Source organism: Ascidiella aspersa, chromosome 7 (genome assembly GCF_963924565.1).
Source record: "Ascidiella aspersa chromosome 7, kaAscAspe10.2, whole genome shotgun sequence".
Classification (NCBI taxonomy): domain Eukaryota; kingdom Metazoa; phylum Chordata; class Ascidiacea; order Phlebobranchia; family Ascidiidae; genus Ascidiella; species Ascidiella aspersa.
Window position 1 is genome coordinate 31,004,491 of NC_139453.1, and position 27,409 is coordinate 31,031,899.

General features: G+C 34.3%; 1 protein-coding gene across 1 annotated transcript; it reads right to left on the reverse strand.

Annotated features, from left to right (window-relative positions):
* Positions 1–215: 215 nt before the first annotated feature.
* Positions 216–26,530, reverse strand: LOC146138957 (uncharacterized). The gene is made up of 10 exons (XM_083394747.1): positions 26,404–26,530; positions 15,699–15,857; positions 14,713–14,775; positions 12,471–12,578; positions 9,454–10,283; positions 4,537–4,687; positions 3,908–4,045; positions 1,500–1,633; positions 872–1,106; positions 216–274 (listed from the first exon to the last, which is right to left on the reverse strand). Exons 1-10 carry the CDS (start codon positions 26,528–26,530, stop codon positions 216–218), a joined length of 2,004 nt encoding a protein of 667 aa, XP_083250873.1.
* Between the last annotated feature and the right edge of the window lie 879 nt (positions 26,531–27,409).

A 27,409-nucleotide genomic window follows, 5' to 3' on the forward strand; every position in this document is an offset into this window, starting at 1 on the left:
AAAGATTATTAAAATCATGACAAGCTTTTGCACAACAGTTTTTTACAACCTGATAGCATGGTTGTGCGAAAGCTTGTCAAGATTTTAATAAAGTTTGTAGTAAACAGTGCCACCAGATTTTCAGATTTATTGATCTAATTATCGTTAAACGAAGGAAATGTGCAACAAAAACTGTAGTACGGTAGTGGTTATTCATTAAAAAAATTATCAAAATGTTAAAGGACCACTGGATTTAAATGGCCAACAATGGAAAGGCAGCCGACGCTTAGTGGCGCTATGGATCAGCAAGTTTGTGCTTTATGCAAGCCTTGCCACGGCTGCAGATTGTTTTAATTAATTTCCTTGTAGTAGAATCGCTACGTTGGACCGCGAACCTTAGTTGTTTCATTTATTTATTTAGTATCGGACGAGTACCGATGCTATCACTTGGTATCGGGCATTGCTACCGAAGCGATATTAGTCCAATATTATCGAACACCCCGTATACCCAGTACTAATAAACTTTTTGAAAATATGCTGATGGTGCCAGGCATTGTATCAGTTGTAAAAATTTTCTTTCTTTTGTCAAATAAACATTTTTGTATTTCGTACAACACAGTACGGATATCAAATTCCTAACAGAAGTTTTGAACGCTTCGAATAAATCTTAAGTTAATGGCTGGAGGTTGTAGTTAGATGTGGAAAATCATCAAAGCCCATACAGGACTAAGTATCATTTTGATGTTAAAAATGAATAAAGATATACCCGAAATGTTCAAAATGTAACTTACAAAAAGGCTTTGATATTCTTTCTACCTCTAACTACAACCTCCAACCATTATGCTCCAAACAATTGTAAAATTAATAAACTTTAACCTTCCTATCGACTCACCGCATCCATTAAAGGTCAGGTCGTCCACTTGGACTTGAGTCATTGTAGCGACGTCGCTCAAGGTCGCACTCAGTTCGACCTGGAAAGGCTTGCCTCGCCACAAGTTCAGCACCACACTCGAGGTGCGCCAGGAATCGGTCCCGAGGCCCCCGTGGAACCACCACTGGCGCACTCGGCGCCGCATCGTGTCGCTGACGTCATCAGCAACAACAAGGTTCACCTCAAGGTTTGGAATCTTTAAAAAAAGTTTAAGAAATTAGGTTTTTATAAAATTTTGACTTGATTGCCGAAGCAACGATCGCGTATTCCAAAGGGTATAGGTTCGAACCTCATTAAAGCTACTTTATAGTTTAGGTTCAGGATAGAAATTATGATAAATTTTTGTTTTTTATATTATAGGGAAACAATTACGGGTCCACGTAGAGTCAAGAAATTTTAGTTTTTTTTTTGAAAAACATTTAAGCACTTAAAATTGCTTCATATTTTCGTTTTTAACTTGAACCCAATTACAGAAAAGCAAATCGTTCGATATTGTCAGATTTCGTTTAGGTAAATTTGTATTGTATTGATTCGAACATTTAAAAAAAGTAGTGTGTTTATTTATACACATAAAAGATATAGGACTCACCAAAAATCCCCTGATGAGGTAACGAAACGTGAGGGTGCATGCGCAGTTGCTATTGGCAACCACGAGGGGGCTGCGGAAGTATTTTGCTTCAGATCCACCGAATCTGTTCTGCAGGGTGAGAGCGTGGTCACCTCCTGGAGATAAATATGAAAAATACATTAAGAAGAGATCTAACAGAGCCATGAAAAGCCTTGGTAAAGTAATACTATCCAACGATTCTGCCAATATTATGCCTTGCAGCAACAAATTCTGACATACACACAATATTAATAATATAATATGGAACTTAACCTAAGAATAAAAATGAGTTTTTTAATGTACTAAAAAAAAAGTACAATAAAGAGGGATGAATGATGCTATCCACATGTGTATATTCTGTGGTTTAACCCTGCTGAAAACACAATTATATTCAGGTACTTTCGGAAAGGTTATTAGCGAACTCACGTTAGACCAACTCATTTCGGTAATAGCCACTCTAACTGTGGTTGGAAAAAGAAAATATTAAATCCATGCAGACATACAGAGTGTCTCCGAAATTTAGATAGATTTAAAGAAAAATCTTTAGAAGAAAAAGTTTTGACACATAAGATGCCTAGATTTGCGTAACTGCATGCTTACAAATTTTATAAGCCAAAAATAAAATATTTGGCTACTTCTAATTACCTTTTAATGTATTTTCATATCAAACTAACACATTAATTGTTTTTAGTACAAGTTTTTCCTGCAATTTTTTACAACCAATAATGGCCTAAATCTATCCGCTGGGTGACGTAATCCACTCTCATTTCCTCGCATTTGAACCAAAACAAAAATGCTCGTATAGCCTTGTTACGTCACAACAACAAAGTGTGGAAGTTAATCACGTGGTAAATAAACTGCTTTTTAATGAAACATTTTGAAACTTTACCTCGCAAAAGCAACTAGGATTTTTATCAATGGTAGGTTTATCGGTAAATATGCCACAATATTTAAAATCAAAAAGTTTTTATCTTTAAATAAAGTATAAGTAAATGAGCTTTATCTGAGATGTACCGTTGAAATACTTTTTATCATCGACAAACTTTTAAACAACCGTGCTTCATCTGGCGAATACAAGAACAAATAATGGTTGTGGGCAACCTTGTCGAAATTGAAACATTTACTTTTAACAGTTCAATATGACTTACCGATTTCAAAATAAACAAATAAATCAACAAGCATACAGTTTTACGACTTTACTACTTTTCACAAGAAGCATTAATCTCTATAGTTGGCGCATTTTCCCTGGAGATGGCAATTATAAATTTAACGATTGCATCATATTATCTTGTATGGCATGCGTTGCAATTAGTGGCTTCAAAATTCATTGGATTAACCATTAACGTTTAGCAGAACTTTGCCAAATATTGGCTAATTAGTTGACCTGGGGTTACAAGGTGAACTTTAGTAAACTTTCGCACGACCGACCGTACCACTGAGGTTATATAATGTCGCTTTCACAATTTGTTTGGACCCCAATTAGAGGTTGTTATTATCATGTAGCTTGCAATGGATGTATACAAAGTGTACTGAGCTTGTAGCTTGTTTATAGAATGGACAGTAATTTTAAAAAGGCGGTAACACTTTTTTAACTTGTCTTTGTGTTCAACATTCTGATGAAAAGACAATCACAAGTGTTGTAATGACGCAATTCAATGATAAACTTTGATTTAATGACTTAAGTCACTGTTTTCACATTGACTTGACTTATATTGTTTGGGCAAAATGACTTGATTTGACCTGAGTTTTCGGGCAAAATGACTTGGGTTTAAGCGAAGTGTTTACTTTTTAATAACCATTTTTTTTTTGTCAAATTGAGTTATTTATCTTTATTTTTGCACTTTAAAATTAACGTTTCTAATAAACAAAACTGTGATTGGCAGACGACAAATAGCAAATTGCAAATAAAATTTGATTAAAAAAGCTAAACTGAACAAACAGATCGTTTTAATTGAAATGAGGTCATAGCCTTGTTTTAGCAACAGACGGAATCGATTAAAAATATCGGATTCCGAATTAAATCAATCGCTTCAACTTATTTCACAACAAGACGTTGTAAGAAGTTGAAAGAAAAGCTTCACCACCCATGGGTTGGGTCTATGATACTTTCAATACCGACACCCGTTATTCTGGACAAAAAATGTGCGCATTGTCGCAAAAGATACACAAAAAAAAATTGAACATTTACGCGCAGTTTAAGTTTGATTAGAAATATCAAAGCCAATGCAGAAGTAGAAAGCATTTTGAACGTTTCTAATATATCTTTATTCATTTTCAACGTATGATACCTACTTGTGCATGGGATTTGGTATTCATTCTACGTTAACTCCAACCACCAACCATAATGCTCCAAAGATATATTCTCGTATTTAAAAACTACTGTCATTTACCAGGTTTCCTGGTGGTTTGCCACTCTTGGAAGGATTCAAAGCATGGAGTTGCTGGACAGGATGACGTCCAGTTACAGTAGGTAGATGAGTTGTCGTGGTCGTCGAACGTACAGTCGATCTTGGCTGGGGTTCTGCTATCTGTGATAAAGTGGCAAGTTATGGTGAAATACATGTCTCTATGTGCAGATTACGTGAAATGCTGTTAATGTATTGTATGATAATACAAGATTAGACAGATAGCTGATGTAATGTTGTATCACATAGACAAATGCTGTTTTATGCACAGTTAGTCACAAATACACTGCTTATCACATATGTACATCTCTTGTGAATTGGTGAATATGGTTCATGTATTGCCTGATACTATAGGATTATAGCCGATGCCATATTGTATGCGTTGGTAGCGTAATGCTGTTTTAATCTATCAAGCACGGAAATTACAAATAAAAATAGAAATCAGTTCGCGAATTTGTTTAAAGCAGAATACCATTTTTTTCAACCGGCGAGATTTTTTACAAATTGATACTAAAATACAGTTATTATTACTTTATTACCAAAATTGTTGGAATTTGTGGAAATTTTAAACTAAATCACTTTCCTAAAGCCCCTGCTTGAAAACATTGTCTTACCATTTAATTCACATTCTTCGTTTAGTGCCTCCAGCACAATATCGTCCAACACCAGAAGCGGTCCGCTCGCGTTCCTCCATGACGAGTCTATGACGTAACAATAGTGGTTTGCGCAAGAACCCCCGCTCGGCACCACTCCCTCGATCACCACCTAGCGGATAAAAGTAAATTCGTGTAAATATTAATTTTGCGATTTTTAAAGGAAAAATATTTTTTGGATAAATTAAACGAAGCAAAAACAACGTTGTTTTTTTCGACAGAATAGAATGTTTTGAAATCAAGTTAAAAATCATCACATTTAAACTGTGGTTGGAAAACAAAATGATTTTGTTTTTTGTTAAAAAAAATATATAAAAAAAAACATTGTTAGGAAAATAACGCTGAAGTTTTACAAAATGTTTTCCGAGTTACAAAAATGTCAGTTAACAGATTAGATGTCAGTCAAGGAAGGTCACATAAGAAGCAGAAAACAAAATCAAACTTCAATCTCATATCGTTGCTTTAATCGCGTTTATCAATCACAAGCTCATAAATAATAAAGTATTTCCTTCATTTTGTTCCCCTCCATTTTCAATAAGCGTTTTTGCAACCAACGTTAGCCACTTTATGCGTTAATTTACGCTTGTGTGACGATTCCAAACACCACTTGTTTGGACATTGTGACGTCATATAGAATTAGGCACTGCATATGTTTGATCATTGCTTTGCCGTAATACCTTAACGAATGTTTCAATAAACTAAAATCAGTCGCAAACTAATATGTTTGAAAGCCCTGGAATTGTGGACAATATGTCATAAAGCCACTATGACGCAACAATAAAGGTGTGACTAAACAAAAGGCAAAATGCCTTTTTATTCAAAAATTCTGCATGATAATTTGGTATTCTTATCGTCCTTTTTCAAGCTGTGTTATGAATAATGTAATGCATTTTTACTTTGTATGTATACAAAATGCGCAAGATACATAAACACACACGTGTGGCATATTAGAAGCTTGTGGCTTGCCTGACAAATTCCAGGACATATAAGCGCATTTTAATATTCGTCCTGTTTATGCTGGATTAACTAGAACAACACGAAAACATCATATAAAGTAATATATTTCACATCACTGGTATCTAATAGTGCTACAAAGATTCGTTTTTTTAATTTGCAGATATTGGAATAATCTTCTCAAATCAAATAACTAAAAAACAGTACCCAACAGGTTGAGTTGAAATGTAGTTTGTTATTTTTGGATTCAGCACGTGTCATTTTGCGAGTTTTCAATAACATAGAGAAAGATATAAATTTGCAAAACAGTTTTTCCAAACATTTCTGCAACTAATTGTTTAAAAAAAATGTGTGGGATAGTTAACAAAGTAAGTGACTAGTTGTCAAATGATGTGCGTCCTGAATGCGCATTTTAATTCATTGTTACGAGAAAACTGCTCCAATTGATTTTCAAACACCGCATGTGAATAAATACATAAAAATAATCGCGTGCTGCGTCGCAAGAATAACAAATTTCCCGAAGGCGTCACAAGATGAAAAGTTTAAGAATCACTATAGTAGGATATAATTAATAAGATTGTCAAAAATTGTATAGTTTACTCAATAATTTAGCCCGTAATGTGTTTCTTTTGTAATTAAAAAATAATTCCAAGAACCTTGGCAGCAATTTGATAATTTACCGGATCCACATTTCATAAATTTGTAATTATAAGAATGCGTCAAATCGCTTAAAATTATTTCCTAATCGCGCAACTTAATCGTTTTACTGCAACCGCCACAACGTTGTTCTATTTCCAACAATCGTGCCGCTAGCCAAGTCAGCATTCTGCACTTAATGAAGTTGCATGTAAATTTTGGAGCTATTCAATCAGGTATTGGCGTAATTTTAACACGACCTTACCTAAAATAAGCTGGATTTACCTACAAGGCGATTTCCAATAATTAAAGTCAAATGCGTGATAAAATACATGAAGTTGGTTTGCACAAGTTCTCAGAATTTTTTTCTGGGAGAGTTGAAATTGTAAAACGCTCATATTTATGACATTATCATAATTCTATGAAATGAATCACATTTGTAATTTGCAAAATCAAGGAAAAGTATCTGCTGCGAGCGTTTAATAAAACGTGCTTGGCAAACCAAAAAAATAATATTTTTGAGCGACCATTCACCTTTCTTGAGAAAAAAGGACAAATTCTTCTAAAAGAGGGCGTAGGCCTAAACCATATGTATGCTGTTTTGTAAACCTAAATCCTGCCTGTAAGCGTCTCAATTAAATCAATTTCACTTAAAGGTGAAAGAGAAAAACGAAAAGTAAAATTGCATTGGTTCGACGAACGTAAACATAAGAAATCTGAAAAAAATTACTTCAGTTAACAACATGGCTTCATGTATAGTTTCGGCCAATAAAAGCTAAAAAGAAATTATAAACTTATATTCAAAAGTAAAACAATAATTACTATTTTCAAGAACGCAGTTTAAAACTGGAATATTGACTTATAAAACGTTGGTAAAATCATCTGAGTTTGATATAATTATACCTAAATGTCATTACAGCAATGTTTTCGTGCGAAAGAATTGCTACTTAAAAGCGAGTGTTGTCTTAGTAATATTGTATATCGCACTTTGCAAGGTTGGTAAACGTAAATATTTTATTTGACCTTTTGGCAAAAGCGTTCAACCTTTCCTTATTACTTAAAGATGCATTTCAGGCTTAAGAGTATAAATTATTAAATACCAGACATTTGATCATTTGTGGTAGTTCGAACGCCACATGCGATATTAAAAGAAAATACGTTGAAACAATATATCGAAAAATAATAAGTATGTTTTTAAAAACAATTTTTAATTGACATATTTTGTTGGGGGTTGTACTTGAGACGTAGTGAGAATACCAAAGCCCATCTAAAAGTAGGTAGCGTTTTAAACGTGTTGAAAACGATGTTGAAAATGAAAAAAAAGATTTACACTACTTCTATAAGGCTTTGAAAGCTCTACTACGTCTAACTGTCAATGGTTTTTAGGGTTTCTAATTCAAAGTTCATTTTATAACTTTCTGTAGTGTTGGTTTATATTTTTAAGTGTTTCTTTTTTAGGTAAAGTCAATATTTCAATAAAGGAAAACATAAATGAAAGTATTTTGTTTAAGTGGTGATACTTTTTTGTACCTCATATGATAAGAAACAACATTAGAATAATTTAGCACTGATATAACTTAGCATAAACATTTTAAATCCTTTATAATCAGGTAAATTCGTGCACATTTATAATCAAACAACTTTTGCGTGATGTTATATCAATCAGCTTGCGAATTTCATTTATCATCACGTCACAATTATCTTTATTTGCAACAAACCAAATGTGACGTCACAAATCAGCTTTGTCTAATTCCCTTGTGTGAAAACAAGAGGATAATGGCGCTGGAAACAAGATCCAGAGACGATAAAAATCGATTTGTTCGCTTTTCAATCGATAAATTGGATTTCTAGCGTCGGGATTCTAAATTGGCGGCGATATATGTGAATTCCATTGTGGCAGTTGGACTCTGGCGCATTATTTCTTTGTAATCGACAGTATGAAGGTAGAACAAAATTAAAAAATATTTGAACCAATTAGAACGTAATACTAATGTATATTACTTAAAATTAATTAATACTTTAATAAAGCTACAATTAAGTAGAACCTGGGTAGAAAAACAGCAAGTAGTATTAAGATATTTTAATGTTTTCATATAAAAAAAAAATCTTATGCTACTTGAATTTTTATATTAGACAATTTAAGGCTAAAAAATTAGTTTAATTTATCAATTTTGACCATCTTTTTTTCATTTCTGTTTTTTTTTAGTAAAACAAGTTTGATTTTTCAAGATACAAAACAGCGAAAGATCTAACCCCCCAATAAAATAAGCAATTAGAACTTTTTCGTTCTATCGAAACGATTCAATCTTCAAGGTCAGTGACCAGAGCAGCGTAAAAAAACACGTCAATCAAACTGTGAGATCAATAGAGGCGCTTTGTGACGTATAGCGACGCAACAAAGGGCGTGCGGGTCACCCGAGTTCAACTTGAAGCCTTGTCACTTTGCTGTGTGTTGTTATATGACGGATTACTTGCTTTAAATGCGGCCTGGTAATGGTAAGTTGTGGGTCAAGCAAGTGTATTGCGACTGTTTTAGGATATTTGTCATGTGGTCCATAATTTGTGTTTGGGGGGTTTATGATACTGACATCATGGTAAGTACGATGCCAATTGGGGATTACTAGGTTTAAGTTTTTCAATACATACAATGTCATATGCAACCCTTACGGCGTATATTAGCGTGTTTTGCAATTACAACACAACATTTATCACAGGAGGTAACTTGTCACGTGTGGAAATGTGACAAAACCACATTATGATTTATGACTGAACTTATTTTCCAGTAAAAATATAACTAATATCTGGGAAAAAAACGAGCCTATTAAACAATTTAGTACACAGAAGGGTAAAGTTTTTAAACCAGTGGGTTATGATGTACTTCTAATAGTGGCAAAATGTACAGTAAAATTGGGTACACTATGCACGGATCTGTAATGTAGGTTAATAATAAATCTCAAATCCCCCTTTTTTGCTTTGCAATTAAGTATCAAGCTACACTAAAATTTCTCGGGCAGAACTGTACATTTCCTTAAGCGGAATTACTGCTCCTGTTTCTAACTAGTTATATGGGCCGAAAATTTATTTTCGGGACATATCTTGTTAAACTTGTTTAACATGAGTTAATCAATTCAGCGAACATTTTATATAAAATTTCCGATTAAAAGAAACGTACTGGAGTTTAAAAATTATTTTTAAAGAAACTAATGTAACACAATTTCCTGAAAATGCCTGTTACTTTACCAATGCCAAAAATACATGTAACCACTACAAAACCACATTTTTACGAACCTGGAAGTTTTTGTATTCCTTGGGGATCGGAACCTTGAAAGACTTTGCGTGCCACCCGTTGGAAATCCCCGGATCCGATACCTCGGCCACTTCTGCCCCCCCAAACCAACCTCCCTGTCCCTCACTCGGAACCAGGTACACCCTCAAGTAAGGCCCGGCGCACTTGATCATGAACCAGAGTGAAATTAGCAGGTGTGACGCTCCCCCCTCCAAAACAGGGGAGACCAGCAGGGCTCGGGCCGGTGCTTTCCCGGGGGCGTTTGGCCCCAGGGCCAGGAACCAAGTCTCCACCAGCTCGAAGTTGACCCCGGTCTCTACGCACTGATGCGTGTCGACACGCGCGAAGTCGGCATTGTCGACGCCACGAGCGTTCAGCCAATCACAGCTGACCTTGGTTCCGTTGAGCACTTCGAGGGAGCAAGTGTTCCTGGTGCCCCCCCGGACCCGACGGGACCGACCCGGCGCCGCTGACCGCCCGCTCATCCGCAAACCCTCGAATCCGACGCACGATTGTGACGTCACTGTTACGTTCGCGTCGGCGTCGATTGATGACGTAGAAGCGATGACGATTCTGACCCGGGGATCCCCCTCGTTGGAAACCAGGCGCCGGTGGTCGAAGAAGTTGGCGCCGCAAGTTCCAGAAGCCCCCACCGCGTGCTCTGTGACGTTGGATGACGTCACAATGAAAGCGCGAAGTGGCGATTGCGATCGCAGGTTGAAGGAGAAGTGGAGGGAGCAACTTTCCTTGGTGAGCGCGAAGTAGGGGGAGACCAAGAAGGTGGTGAAGTTTGTGCCACTAGGGGGCACTAGGCCAACCACAGAACTCCATTCTGGAAAATAAAAAGTGTGACGTCATTGGTGGTGACGTAGTTCGTTCGATAAGGGATGATTTTATTAAATAGCGCACGTGAAAGCTTAAAATAGATTAATGGTTGTTCGGAAACTTTAGTTGCTGATGGGAACCGTGATATGGACATCGTGTCTAAATCTCATAAAAATCTTTGTAGCAAAAAAGTTGGGAGTTGTAGTTTCACGTAGTAATAATATCAAAGTCGATACAGAAGAAGGGAGCATTTTGAACGCTTTAAATAACTCAGATGTTGAAAATAAAATCTATTCGAAACGTTCAAAATAATGGGGATTTCATATAAATATGTTTTTTGTAAAAAGACAATCCGTGGAATTCTAATCCCACAATCTTCGTTCAACATTAAATATCCATTTTTGACAAGCGCGTCTCCAAATATGACATCACAATCACTCTTTACGCTTCTCGAAACATCGCCGATTGTTTCCCTTTGTTACGACGTTCCGGAATCTGTCAGGCTAATTGTTACCGCACAAAGACTGACCTTTGCACGCCTATTATCTCGTCACAATGACAGCCCGTCGTTCGAGTCACATGGTTGATTATGACGTGCAAACGTCTCGCGTAAACTGTAGAACAATGAAAGGTCTTCCACAACTATACGTGGGAGTTGGCACCTGCGTTGATGTGCGTTTGGTAAGATTTGAAAACGTCGCACTTTCTTTCCCTTAATGTGTCGTGCATTAAGGAACATTCGCATAATTCAATAATTGTAAAAGTGCCGTGGTACATTGTTGCGCTATTTTTTTACGGCAACTGCTGAGGTTAAAAAAATGCCCTTCGCAATAAAAGTAGCATTTTTCGGAGATATTGCTCTATATAAATCTCGGCGTGGTAAGTTAGCTAGAGTTGGATTTGGTTGGGGGGCCGACTGCACTATTTCACAATATTAGATTTATTGAGACTTGTCCTGAGCTTCACCAAAATTTAAGAAAACTGCGAAAGCAACACAAAGAAATAGATCATAATTTTGAAATTCGTACTTAAAATTATGATGTATTTGTTCCGTTCACTTTAACCATAAAAAACTTCATTGAATATAGAAATAATCGCCGAAGGTTCACTGATAAACTTATGCTTAGTAAAAAAAGGCCGCGCGGAAAAAGGTTGAGAAACACTAATTTAAATCAATCCTCTCTCAAAACGTCACATCTTCTTTGTAACAAACATTTCAATTTATATCCTTAATTCCATTAGGACGTTGGAAGTAATTAATCACTGAAGCAAAGTTATATGCAAATTTTTTCCCTGCTTGACAGTTTTGGATAAAACCTTGGATCGTGTACGGGTCGATTCTTTAGGCAATCGCATTAATATGTAAAACCTTGGATTTACGAATGAACGAATTCTGTTTTCAGGAACACGATATTCACGTGTCCATCAAAATAAATGAGAGAACGTGCGTGAAAAGCCAATAAAATGCTAAAGCTATATACTTTATTTAAATTATCAAGCAAAAACGATAAAAAGTACCACCATTTGTTTCTTATTTAAATACAATTAAACTCAATGATACACGTTTTGTGTTGATATACAATCGATTTGCATTTTATTACAACTTTTATAATGTCTGTACTTGTTTGTTTGTTTTTCGAATACACAACAGACTTAAAGTAACTCCGTTTTATTTATGTTTAAACCAAAGGTTGCTATATTTGGTATCCATCCGCCGTGCTAATCTAACCACCCGTATTCATCCGCGTGGTAATTCCACGAAAGTTAATACCAGGAACAGATTTGCCCGAGATTAACGTTCAAGAGACAAAAATAAATTTAAAGAAAAGAAAAAGGGAAAACGAAGGGAATAAAAAAAGAGAAAGGAAAGAGGTGAAAGGTGACGTTTGGGATTTGTGGATTGCTGCAAACTTATTTTGCAAAATGCTAATTTATTGAAACGAATGCAGCAACTGTTATCGAATGGTGGTCGTATACCTTGCATCTATATATTTCACTTAACAAAAAGTAATTTCCTTGCAGTAATTTGCCTCTAAGTTTGTAATATATTAAAAGTAAATATCCCAAAAATCTCCAATCTTTATTATTTAAATTCATATTATATGTTTTTAACGTTGTGCAAATATATTTTTTCGTGTAATCTCTTAGCTGTGACTTTAATATTACACTTTTAACCTTCTATCTAATATTTCACCTTGAGACTCGGCAGTGAATGACCTCCACGTGGGATATTTGACCTTGGCACAGCTTTCCACGATGTTCACTGAAGTAGAACAAGGAATGTGGAAGTCCGAAGAGGTTTCTACAAGTTTGCAAAGTTTAAAATATGTTGAAAAACATTGATATAAATTTCAAAATTACTTTTTTAAATAAACTATACTGTTTTTTTACACCGTACTAAAATAAAGACAACTCAGTTTTTATACAACAAATCGATATTTTTTTACAATCTCAGCATTCTAAACAAAATTTAAAATAAAAAAAAAACACATTAACATTTAAAGCAAAAAAATAACATTTAAAAAAGTAAATATAGTTTTAACACCGTCCTTTTTTTTCAAAAACCGTACTATTTTTTTCATATTTTTTTAACATCGTAATAGGCTATACGTTTTTCAAAATCCATTAACATGGCGCTTTTCAATTTGATCAATTTGATCACAGTAATGACGTCATATGGATCAGATCGAATGACGTTTTTTCCAAATCCTAATGTAAACGTGGCCATTTTATCGGCAATGGACGACAAATCTGCGTCACAAACATGGATTGAAGAAGCGCGTAATTCATAAATAGCATTTTCATGACCGGGACTTGGCTTGTCGTTTCTATTCCAGTCTTCATTTAATCGGACACGAATTCCTATTTTTCGTCGGTACGATTTCTGCTTACGTCTAGTAAGGTTAAAAAAAGCAACACTTGCGTATCTTGAAATGAATAATTTGCGTTTCAATGCAAAGCTCGCGTGAGAAAACTAGATTCAAGGTTTTTAAATGTGTACTAGAAGATTGCGATACTTGTTTTGTTGTGACAATAAACACACAATTAGCCAGTTTACGTCACATTTAAAGAAAGTTATGGGCTATACCTTAATTTTGTGCTATTTTAAAAAGCTCTGTTTTCTTAAACTTGCATCTTTAACGATCCCGCACAGAATGCTTAAATTAAATTTACTGAATGATGGATTATATAACCTGGGCATATAATTTACAAATTTTTATTGAATTAAAATGAAAATAATTCGCGATTCTTTCATAAGCTGGAGTCTGGTAAAAAAGTCTGAGAACCACTGGGTTATTATTATCGGTAGCAAAAACGCACAAACAACAATTGGCCATTGCAGCATAATAGGCAATTTAAAATATATCAAATTACTCATTCTTTTTTAAGCCAAAACATTGTATTTCAGTTTTAACGTTAACAAAGTAAGGCTTATTTATTGTACGTAAAATGTATTGTGAATATTAAAGTGTAAAAATATATATATAATGATAAAAAAATGGAATTGATATTTCTTGGCATTATGATTACTTTTAACTATTTTGTGTCCTAATATAAAAAATATCCGTATCAGAAAAATATTGCCTTACGAGGTATTGAAAATGTTTTTTTTGTTACTTTTTACATCAAGAAATACTGTAGTAAGTTAAATATTTAGTTAATGTTAAACACTGGTTGCTGCAATTCTTCATTATATTCCTATCGTGGTTCGCACAGAGTGAAAATTCATGATAAGATTGACATGTTATCCTAAGCAAGCCAACATTCAAGCGATTGACATCTTGTCTAGACAACTACCGTGCAATAACTGTCATTGATGGCACGATATGTTAATATCTCAAGCGCTTATTAATAAACATGAACTAAATCTCATTCTGTGCCCCTGATGTTTTATTGCTACTTATAACAGGAATTTATAATCAACATTTCTCAAAAGAACACAAACAAACAATTACTGAGAAGCCTGGTAAGTAAATAAATGAGAAAATCGAGTAAATTACGTGAGATACATCATTTATCATTATTTCCGCTTTGTTTTATTTAAGACAGACATTGAAAACCCAACTTGCTATTATTTGTCTCCCCTTTTCAAAACCATAACAATAAAAATACAATTAACTTTTCTTAGAAGAACACAAAAATGCAATTACTGGGCTATTCAATTAAACCGAGTAATCGTATGATAATACGTGAGGCAAATAATAATTCATAATTCCTTCCGCTTTATTTTAATAAAAAACAGATATCTAAAGAAATATGATAATTTATTTTTTCAACATTTAATTTATATCCCTTTACTAAATAATTTCAATAGAAAAATTAAAAAGTTTTTGCAAATATACATTTGTAACACAAAAACATATTTTTTGTTGATTTGCGCAAAAATGCACATTTAAGGGGAGAGACAATGTTTACATTGTTACGTCATAACTTACCCAAATTAATGGTCTCATTGACGTCACAAAGGAAGTTGCTTTCCGGTGTGACGTCATCAATTGCTGCGAGAAACAGGGTCAGCATGAAACAATCGTCAACAATGCGAGAACAATGAGACAACAATACATGAACAATGAGTTAAGAATATTCAAACAATGAGACGAAAATACAAAATGTTGGCTTTTCAAAAGAAATCTTCAAAAAAATCATGATTTGTCAACAGTGCTTCCTTTTAACGTAATTTTAAACATTTTAGATTGGCATACAATTAAAATTTTAACGTTTACGAAACATTTCGATTTTTTTAGTATGTTAAAATTTGCCTAATATTCAATTTCAACTGAAGTAAATAAATACGCTGTATTTTAGTCATTTAGTGGTTTGTTTTTACCCTTTCGGTGTTTTAAACAACTATAAAATTGTCGCTAGTGTGCCCAACATGCAGTTTCAAGTGTGTCAAATTAACCCTTTATATTAGGAAAAATGAAATAAACAATCAACAATATAAAGTTAAGAATATTCAAATATGAGACGAAAATACATTGAAAATTTGTTGGCCTTTCAAAAAAATCTTCAAACAAATAACAATTTGTTTAAAATGATCCTTTTAATGTGATTGTAATCAAATTAGTTTGACACAACTGAAAATTCTCGAAACAGTTTGACACATTTAATCCTATAAAGTTCGCCTAACGTTCAAACTGAAGTAAATAAATACGTTGTATTTAAGTAAGTTATTCAGTGATTTGCTTGAATTTTTCGGCGTTTTTTGATGTTTAAAACATAATATTTAGCCTCTTATGTTAGAAAAATAGTATATACCAAAAATCATATTGCCCTTGGCCTTAGTTTTGAACCAAAAAATAAAGTTATACGTTTTAAACCTAAATGGTTCTGCTTCGGAATCGTCAAATTTAAAACATCTAACACCCTAAAAAATCAAATAAATGAAATACAAAACACTTTTTAAACTTCAAACACTTACATTTGACAGTTAGTAAGGTGATAATGATGATTAGAGCAATAGCGATAAGAATTGAGAATAGGATTAAGCAGAGTCGGAAGCGTTTGCTCGTCATGATTTCCTCAAGCGATGCAGATTGTGTGACAGGAGGCCTAAAAGGATCAAGTGTAACTTTATCGCCTTCCAAAAATAATACGGTTTGAAAAGTTGCAGGAAATTTTGGAGAAGTGCGTGGTTTGTGGGTTTGGAAAGCTAAAAAAACATCGCTATTTTGTTCTATTGCCATAAATGTGACGCTTTTGACATCGACTTGATGGGTAAATAATCGTGATTTAACTAGGAAGTTTGAAACAGGAAAGGTGGTTGGATAAGGTCAAATGTGGGGATAGGAGGTGTTTCGTGATGTTACTGTTGACAATGTCCGCTTTTTATGAATGTCAAATACACCAAAGAGCTGGCAAAGTTGTCTGCGAACGCAAAGATTTATTTGAAACGTTCAAAATGCTACCAACTTCTGTTTGGGCTTTGACATTCATTCTGTAAACTTAAGTTCGGTTTAGGTTTTAGACCTTTTTAAATATAAAGGTATTAAAAAAAATAGCACGACTGATGCAAATATTGTTTTCTTCATGACACTGCTTTAAACCTAAAAAGCTTTAACTTCACTTTTCAGAAAGACATGTACATAAGATCATTTTGCCTTTTGTCAAAAAAGGGTTATTTTTTTATTTAAAACTGTCGTTTTGTAAACCATAACATCAAGGTTGCGCTTTCTGCATTTCTATGTCGCATCTTTTAGCGACAAACATATTTTCCAATCGTCACAATCACTCAAGGTTGAAGGTCAAACATCCGCCCTTGAGCGTATGCCACTTTTAACTTGAGGAAGGCCTTAAATGTCAACTATAACGACATTATCAATATTTTAATCCACAACATTGAATGGGTGTCGGGTGTTTGAATGCTTTCATTCTCGAAGTATCAAACACTTGTGCTTGCCATTCAAAACCATTTGTCTTAGGTAGAAAGTGACGCGTGTTGAAATATTTAAAACTACCTCAACCTGTTGTTTAATTCGGTTGGTTTGCTCAAATCAATTATTTTAATCATTCCAAATTACATTTTTTTAACACACATTTTTTGTGAAACATATCTTTTTAAATTTTCGTCAGTTTCATGTCGCACCGAAATAATTGTGTAATACGATTCTGCTGACATCTAAAACACCGGTAATGAATTGGCAGTCTTCGGGAATTTAGCGTCCTATTCCCCGCAAAGGTCAGCAACTTAAACCACACAATTTACTGTTGTTTACATTCAAACCGCACACGGCAGGCAGGCATTGTTTCGTCACACAGGCGCAACAAACAACCTTGTGTTCCTGTATGTGGGTGTGGTTTACAGGAAGACTGACCTAAAGCATTGAAACCAAACAGCAACAGGCCATTTTAACGAACAGAGTAATAACCCAAATGTTGACAGGATGAAGTTGTTGCTCATAATCACGCGGTGACCTAAAATAAGGTGACAGCTAATCGAATTTCAATTGCATTACGATAAAAACAACTAAAAATTGAGCGTTTTTACTGAACAACAACCGTGTTTTGTTTAATTACCTAGAAATTATTTTTTGAAATGACACGAAAGTTTTTTTTTTTGCTGAAATTACTCAACAAATTGTTGTGGGAATATAATGTTTTGCAAAGCATGGTCAATTTTAAACTACTGCTAAATTTGGAAAAGTCTTAGTCACGAACGGTTCTGCTTTCGTTTTTAAGTTCCCTGCACGAAAAATTAGGTAAGGATTGCAAGCAAATTGCTCTTAGTTTAAGTAGCAGAAAAAGACATTTCACGTGTCTTAAGGTATAAACAAACTGGGGGTAAATGAGGTTAGAGCCTGGGGTATCCAATTTAAAAGAGGCAATAAATGCAACAAATTAGTAGAATAAATATTAAAATACAAATGTGTTTAATGTAGATAAGTTGGTCAAACGTTTGTTAAAATGATTTTTGGAGGCCCGTGGAATTAATGCAATTTAAAAATGTCTATATACGTTTCTTTTGAGTTAGACCTTTGCATTTACATCTTATTTGGACGCTTATTTTGCATTAACAAAACCCGGAATGCCATTGTACAAATATGAGTATATATATCGTCTATGTTTTGAGTTAAAACTATTTTACGGGTATTCAGATGTTTAATTGGCAAGTCGACTGTGTCAAACCGGTTTAACCCACACAACCTGACTTTTGGCTTTAGTTAAACCAGTTGATTGGCCTTATGTTTGTGAACTTAAAAAAGCAGCAGCTCTGTCGTATCGTGTTCATTATACGCAGGAAGGTCGCACGTTTCACCAGAAATTTAAAGTCGACCGTCGCCGGTTCACCAAGTTGCTTACCTAGAAGCTTAATCGTCGACTTTCCGTTTTCTGTCACCAACTAGTCGGCTCCCTGCGTCATTTGATGAGCGCTTTGGGCGAATTTCTTTTTTCTGATGCAGGAGAAAGATTAAGGAATGACAAAAGTTTAACTTTTTACGACTAAATTCCACCTAATACCTTTGTAAAATATGGATTTCAGGTTAAATTTCGCACAAAAGGTAATTTTTACCCTTTTAATATATGGGAAAACAACTTGTACTATTTGGGTATATATTTTAACGTTTAACTTCCACATAACACCGTTCGACATTTTGAATTTAGATTTAATTTAGATTTAAACGGAAAAAACAACTTGTGCTAATTGGGAATACATTCCAACACTGTGAAGTATTTTTTTTTCTTAGTTTTGTGGAATTCAGGTAAGTTTATATGTGGCCAATATAACTAAATAGACAAACCTTTCACCCTAAATATGATGAAAAGTACATTAATTGAAACGAATGGCATTTTGTAACACATTTATCTATTGGCAAGGCAAGCGACGATTAGATATATCAAATTTGTTCAGCGACAATAAAACAAAACAACAATTGAAACTGTTTTATATTTTTTTGAAATGGCTTCTACGCGGCGTTATTCTCGCGTGGTTTATCAAAAAATTTCCAGCTGTATAAAACAAGAATGCAATCTTATTACCAATGATTTAGTATATTTTATAAAACAAACAAAAATCGCTTATTAGCTTTTCGTACTTGACAAAGAAACATTATTGCTAAGTAAAGCCTTTGCAAATCCTAACTCCAAATAAAATTTTATTTTGTCAAATATATACTTAAATATGCTTACTGCGGGTCTTTCAGGTATAACAATATAAAATCCAAAATATACCACATTACACTGAATATCACTGTTTAAAACAAATTTGACTCTTATAAACAGGCGCCAGGTCAACATAAGCACATAAGTGAACCTTTATCCTCCAGCAAATGCGGGTTGTTCATGACGGGCGCTGTATTAGTATCCTACCTCATCACAAATAGCAGTGGTCAAGAAAAAATGTGCCCCACAAACTTTTTTGCGTGAGTGCGTGGTTTATAACTCTTGGTTGATGTTATATGCAAATAAAGCGCTGCTAATTGCATTTTTAACCGCTGTGAGCACAAAAATCCGTTTCACGATTTCTGTTTTTTGGTCACGGATTGAAAAAAGGCTGTTTGGAAAATGACCAGAAGTGATTCAGATGCAGATACTTAAAGTTTTGATTTCTGAGGTATTAATGAAGGTTTGGCTGAAAAATGTTGAAAATTCAAGCTTTTTCGGCTGACCGGTAAAAGTTGTTTAAACTAGATTTGTGCATTTTCTTATAACAACACTTTGTAGCGTATTGAGGTCTGTAGTTAGGGATAAGAGGCGCTGGCTCTGTAGACGAGAGCCGACAATCTTGTTTAAAAGTTGATAAAATGCTGGATAACTAAATTGAGGATTTTGTGAACAATATTGGGCGTTAAAGGATTACGTTAGCCGCCATGCCACAGCAGCAAAAACAAATAAAGGCCAACACAAAAACACACATTATACCTACTTATCAATTTTTGCCTGTCATCTAATACACGTAAACGATAAAAATATTCTAGTTTTTCACTTTTTCACTCCACATATTTAAAATCCCATGTTAAGGGCAGAAATTGTGCCAAAAATAGAAAGCTTTGGCAAACTAAAATATGGCCGACGGAATTTTCAAAACAACAAGATGTCTTAAAACACACGAACATAAAGTGCATTAAAACCAGCTGCAGGTGTGAAAAGTGTTTGTGAAATTTGTAATTTTTTGTGCCAAATAAAACAAGCAAGACAATGTAAAGAATTAAATATAGTCTTGAAACGTCAAAAATATGCCAGATTTTGTCAATTATAAATGGTTCTGTCACAGATTTTTATATTAAGCGCCGACGTTTGGTTCAGAGCAATTAACTGAAGCTTGACAGAAAGATTCACTTTTTCCGCGAGAGTCCGTTTTTTGTAACTAAACTACTTTAGAATGGAAAAACAATTTTAAAATAGGAGAAACAAAATTAATGACGATTTATTCAAAACCTTTAAAGTTTTACTTTTTGCATTGCGCTTAATATATCTACCACGTCTTACTACAACCTCCAGTCATTATGCTTCAAAATACGTGGTTCATTGCAATAAGTGAGATGCACTATAATTTAACACAGTTTACACCTTTGTAAAGATCGTTAGTTATTTGATGGCAATCCACAACGTTGTATAGTGGCTTTAAATCTCTAATAAGGTGAACCGGGTTTGTAAAGATTATGTATTATTTTAAAGATAGACTTACGTCAATTGCACTCAGCTATATGTTGATGTGTTTACGTTTTTCTAAAGTGCGGATCACAAATATACTTGCACATTCTCACCCAACAACCAAAACATCGCGAACTTCTAGAATTTTATGAGTTATTTCGGTCAACAAAACAAACACGCAACTAAAGTGCGTTATTTTAAAAAGCATTTATACACGTTTCAAACCTTTCTAAAGACCGTATTTTTCGTATTTGATAATAAGGTGAACCGAGTTTGTAAAGATTATCTTATACTAGAAGGTAGACTTATTTTATTCGCAGTTTCATATTTTATGACTAATTTAGGTCAACAAAACAAACACTATATTAATATGCAGCACTCTAGACAGCTTACTCCCACAAACACATAGCCTACTTATGCAATATGCATTCCAACATGCCACAATGCATCTTCAACTGGCAAACTACTTAATAAACCTACACATTAGGGTAAACCTCTTTGTAAAACGTCTTAAAGCAAGCTAATGCAGCACTGTAGCCACCAAAACACACAAACTGCAATTAACTCATTTATTTCCGCTTCAAATGCCACATTGTTCACCCTGAATACTACAAGCCATAAATCCAGCTAAAACAATCAGCATTATTCTTCTTTAGGTCAATTAGCATTGTAACGTAACAATGCGCATCGCGCGTTGCAGGGAATGTGACAAGGCACAGCGAGGAGATCAATTAAGGGGGATTTTTCCCTTTTTTTCTTTACTCTGTGCGACCGGCGTAAGACGTTAAGGCGTGACTGAGTTTCGCGCGTTTTGGCTACGGAGTTGTAAGTAGCTATTGCCACAAAACTTGCATAACTTTGTTATTTCAATTTCCAAATATCTGGAGATAGAATTATTCTGACAATCTGGTAAGAGTAGGAAAATGTAAGATTGCCTCACATTAAAAAAAACTTTCATTTTTTCCGACGCGAAATCTATAAATATCTGTGCAAGACCAAAGGCACCACAGCCCTTATTATTCCCCACTTTTTAAAAATTGCAGTATCTCTGCTGCGAATGAGTGATTGCTTTAAGCGATGTTAAAAGTAACCCGTCTCCACATATCGTTTTAAAGAACCGTGCAGACAATCCACAACGTAACATGTTTTGTTTATGTTATGCGTTTTACGTTTACAACTGATAGCTCCTTTGTTGACCTATTTTATTCATCGGTATTTTGTAGTCGGTAGAGTATTAATAAATATATAGTGCTCTAAAAACGTTATAGTAAGTGCGACGTTAAAAGTAAAACCGTTTTCTTATACTGCCTTTATTATAACTTCAAGCCTAAACTAGTCTTGTATGTTTTTACTTCTATAATGTAGCTACGCTATAAAGTCCCTACCCAAGTAAATGCTAACTAAGGCTGAAAGTTATTAGTTGCCCTCTAAAAGTGACATCGATTCCAGCCTTTAAATAAAAGCATTATGAACCCCTTTTTATAGATTAAACTGTAAGTTCTCAATTTTGAAATAAATGCAACACCGGTACATCTGTACCGCATATTCTATTATTACAGTAAAACTAAAGTAAAATATAAAATATAATTTAGTTACCATGTCATAAATTAACCAGTAATTTCAGCTTAACTGTTTATTTTATCGCTGCTATAACTTTACCTTACAACTGTATTTTCAACTGGTTAACTTATTCCTCGCATTCTTAGTGACGTAATAAAGAGTTATTGTTTAGGCTAATTTGACTCAGTCATCATAGAAAGTTAAATAATGAACTAATTTAATTGGAAACAATTCTGCATTTGCAAACTGCACCGCCGCCAGTAATATTACAGCGATAATGTTAGCAGTTCGTTAATTGGCAGCTTCATAGAAGGGCTTCCGACATACGCTATATATCACAATTGGTCGCTGCTACAGAAATAACCTGTCGTTGCGAACCGATTTTGAAGCAAGCTGAAATTAATTATAACTTAAGCTGATACGCTGTAGCTAGATACAGATTACTATGTCCAAAATTAACCTAATTAATATGTGGTTGATTTAAGAGTAAACTTTCAGATATACATACCAAGAAAAAAAATGTTTTTTTTTCAAAACAGGTATTGGATGAACAACGTAAGACTGTGGCGTAGCCCAACTGTATAAAATCTTTTAGGGGAACTTTTACCACTGGTTGTACATGTTGTAAAGACCCCAAAGTTGGTTAGAAACTGTTTTTTTTATTACAAAAATAAGTAATTTTATTTATTTAAGCACTGTAGTAGTTTGTATAAATAAATAATTTTATTATTATGCCCTACTGTTCCAAAACATGCAGCTAAAAACTGAAATTAACGCAAAGGGCCATTAAACATAAAGACATGGCTCAAGTAGCTACTCTATAGTCGCTACAAAAAAGCAAACACTGTGTAAACACCACAGTAGCATATTTCTAGGCGAGTGCGAAATCCTGCGGCCTCTAATCGCTTTGGTTTAAGTCTCAGGACTTTGCTTAACTATCATTTGGCGCAGTTTGTGAACTTAGTCACACGAAGGGTTATTGTAAGATAAACTGTAGGTTTCCTGGAATCACTGTGAATTCGCTTTTTACTTATTATAAAAGGTGAGTTTGCAGAACTTATACCGGGAAAATCGTTCTGCCATTTGACGCCCGCGTTTACTGTTACGTCATAAACGTGCGGTGCACAGGAGGTTAGAAAAAGTTAAACTCAAAATCTTTTCAAATAAACAAGTTTTAAATGGTAACTTCTTTAAAATGTCAAATACGTCATTCTCAAGCGGTTTAGGTTTAAAAAAAGCTTTAAGAAGAAAGCATGTTTTAATGTTACACACCGAAGTCACTGAAGTACACAAAACATGTGAAAACCAATTTCTTAAATTTTTCAAATTAAATTTGTTAGCACTTTAAATCTATATTGCAATGCGTAAGCCAAAATGTTGAGTAAAACACGTATTATATTTCTTATTTTGAGTTTATGGCAATGATATGAAATGAAATTAATATAATTTTTAGCCCTAATTGACAAGACTTTCATAAGAATTGACAAAATCTGTAAAGAATCACTCGTATTGTTCGAGAAACGAGTCAAGGTCCATCGATCAAGCCACTAATAGCTTTGCTGAACATAAATCGTGTACACGGATGTACTACCAGGATGACCAGCATTATCACTACAAGAAGTCGCGAAAATCCCCGCATTAATTTGCTCGTTTATGTGTTAGGATGCCAGTCATAAACTTCCTTCCGAAAAATATGACATTTTTTTAAGTTTTAAGGTCAAGATAATAAGTTAAGTTTTTTGTTAAACTTTCTAGCGTGTCGATATTCTTGGCCAAGCACTTCTAACCTTCTACATATTTTATTTTTATTTTAGTTTAAAATGATGTCAGCATTCGACTAAAATTCAGTTCATGGATAAGGCGTCCCTAATTAAACCATAACTTATAGAGATTTATTTATTTTTGCTGATAAGTGCACTATTTTGTTAAAATTGGTAAAATTATGTGTATATTTTCTTCTGTTTTTTGTAAACACCGTTCTGAAATCCTTTCATCCAAAACATTTTAAAACCTCTTGATAAATACTACAAGGCTTTTTAAACCTTTTATGGCTAACGGCACTTCCAGAAATGATTAATATATTGTGGCACCCCTACGAGCTTTTACATTTGTAATATCAAGATAAACGAAACTGAAATAACGCGCATCAACTCTACACAAGATACCGTTGGAAAAACATATTCATTGCACTTTAATCACACACTGACAGTTGTATCAAAGAAGCTTACCAAGAGAAAAATCAGAATGTTAATATTGTTCAGGCACCCTTGAGCATAAGAAATAGCACCATGTTTGGGAATTACTATTTTTTTTTTCTTAAACAAGTTGTTACACCATGTTAACACCAAAACACATAACGGAACATGTTAAAAAACACTCCTTTAAATAAATCATGAAAACAACATCTAGGAAGATAAGCAAGTTGGCGCAGAAAAGTACGCACTTAATTCGCATTTAAGCGGTGGTGGAAGTAAGACAAAACGGCGTTCCTGAGAATAATTTTGTTGAGACAGTCTGGGTTGGTTAAAAAATGTATTTTTTTTAAACAGGCTATCCTGGAATCTTCTTGAAAGTATTTATTTCAGTTGCATATTTGTGCAGGACATCGAACGATAACCTCAGGTTTTAAAAGGTATAGGTTGGTTTTAGACGCCTTCTCATCTAACGTATACCTTAGAGAAGTCATAGAGTTCAGAAAGTCTAGTTATTTCAGTTGTAATCCTGATGTTTTTAATTGATTATTGCGTTTGATCACAGTAGCGATACCAGATGAGTATCGGACGAGTACCGATAATTCCACTTGGCATCGGGTATCGACTCCGATCCGATAATATCGAACATCTTTGAACAATATATTCAAACGGATCTAAAAAATATGCGTTCAGCTAAGAAAACTTTTCATCGTTTCGTTCCGATGAGGAAATTATTCTACTTTCACCTCTGCGTTTAAAATGCGCTAAAACCAACTCATCTCTCTGGCAAAATACAAATCGATTTCAATTAGCGATGAATTAAAGAGAGGAGCGAAAAAACGCACGAGATTTAAACCGGAGCCAAAACACTCGGCAGCAAATTACAAGGCGATAAGATTAATGACCGTAGGAACGTTTTGGGGCGTGGTTACTTAACTGGGCCAGTGACCCATTAGGGCTATATTAGGTGCTAGGGTGAGCTAATCCTATTCCCATATAACTTATATACCAGAGCTAATGATATTATTTAAAATGATTTTGCTACTTTTCGTAGGTTTACGGACAAATTTAATATTTTAGTTATGTTTTTGCGTGACCCTATAAGAGAATTTTACTCAGTAATTTAGAAGTTTGATTTAAAATAAGGCTTTCAATTTTACTCGCACTTTAAAAAAATGGTCACAGCAACTTTATTTGGCAATTGTAAAATTTAACTCACAGATTTCTAATTTTTCCGAAATTAAAAGTATTTACTTTATTTATGACGTAACAAAGCACTTCGGGAGCCTTGAGGTTCCGAATTTTTTAGAACTTTTACCAGAATCATCGTAATTCTAGAAACCTTGGTTCTGGATTGACGTCACGATTTCCACGTGCAGTCGTTGTTACGTCACAATTGGATTGCCCGGTATCCAGGCGTGCCTTCCGATGGAAAATGTCGCACGTTTTTTCGTTTGTTTTTGCCGACTCGTAACCTTTAACGTATATTTACCTGAAAACGTGAAGTTTTGTGATCTGGCAAAACACCAACGTCCAACATGGTGTATTTAATGATGATCAGATAAAGCCAAAATTATTAAGTGTTTAAGCTTAATTTTTTATGTCTTTCAGTTGCTGAAAATGAATAAAGAGTTATTCGAAACGTTCAAAATGATACCTACTTCTGTATGGGCTTTGATATTCTTATTACGTAAATGTATAATTGATTTTACAGAGTGCCAAACAGAGTTTTTTGTGTCATTTTTATGGGTTTACAAACAGTTCATTTGCCATTTTTATGTACCTACTTGTTTATTTTTTATAAAGACATATGACGAAGGTAATCTTCAAACTTTTCCGAAAGGAATCGCGTTTCAGCGTTTTTGACTTGTTTAGTAAACAGCCAGAATAGCAGCTGAATCCTAAATTGAATGGTAATTTCATTTAAACTCCAGTTGCTGTAGGATGCATCTAAAATGCAATTTTTAACAACTTTTTTCATTGAATGCCCCGGCTTAAATTTTCCGACCACTGGTGCAAGGCAAAACGAACCGCAATGCTAAAATCACAAATTATATTTTTGGTTCTAAATAAGAAATGTTTTAGAAGACATAAAACTCCTTTTTAAAAAAAAGGTTGGCCTAAAAGCAGAAAAAAATTGGCCCAGTTTATTACCGGGTCAGTTTCATCATTCGTAATAATCGGCTGGTAGCACGACTTGGTTAAATCGTGATTTAAAAACCGCCTTGTTTTATTTATTTTTGCGACTTTTCAAACGGAACTTGCTTTGGCGAGAAACCAAACCTTGTTCCAGGAAATAAACTGATGTATCGTCTGGTGCGTGGTGAGTTGGATGTTTCGTGACCCACTCTTGTATCACGAAGCTGGTTTGGAGCCAGGTAACCAAGATGGAACATGGGGAAATTCGCATGATTAATTCCGATAACTTTTCTCGATTCCTTACCCACACACAACCCCAAAAGTTACCCGCGAAAAAGAAAAAAAGCAGGGTTTGGCAATTTTTTTGCACTGCGGACCGAATTATAAGTAAAACTTTATCACGGACCGGCCTTAAAACAAATGTTCAGTAATAAAAATTTATCACAATTTTGATTCAATGACAGCCTTGAGCTGTTTTGCCGTAACAAGTTCTGGTTCAATATAAGACAACATATATTTACGCCAATGAAAAACCTAAAAAACAGCACTACAGGATAATAAAGTAGCCTACGTAATATTTTAGAAGTTAAAATAATATAATCACATAAAAAATCGTTAAATGCGCAAAAAACTAAAGTAAAAAAATAATACTCTATTTCGAGCTGCAGGTTGAGTGACATGTTCTAAGAAAATAAATAATTTAAATGCTTTAAAAAAGCTGAAAATCTAAAGGCCGAAAAACCTAACGTTATGGAATAAACTACAGCTAATCATCGCATAAAACAGACGCGATAAAATTTATTTAAATTTACAACCGGAACTCAAATCAGTGGCTAGTTTTAACCGATTCATGTCGTTTTCCAAGTTAGGTAAAAATGTTCCTTACAAAAAATGCTTTTGCTTTCATTGGAGGAATCTTTAGACCCTACCATTAAATTAGCTACAATGACTATATTTTCTGTTTGTCGGGCATTTTAGGCGTTAAATGGAAGTCACTTTATGTTCGTCCAACAAAAGTTCATTGTCTACCTTCCGTTTTGCTACCAAGAAGTTTATTATTTCAATTGCAACCAATTTGGCACTGTGAGTTGCTTTGTCTCAATAACGTCACCTAGTGACTCAGCTTTTTCGATGTAAATAAGCAACTCAT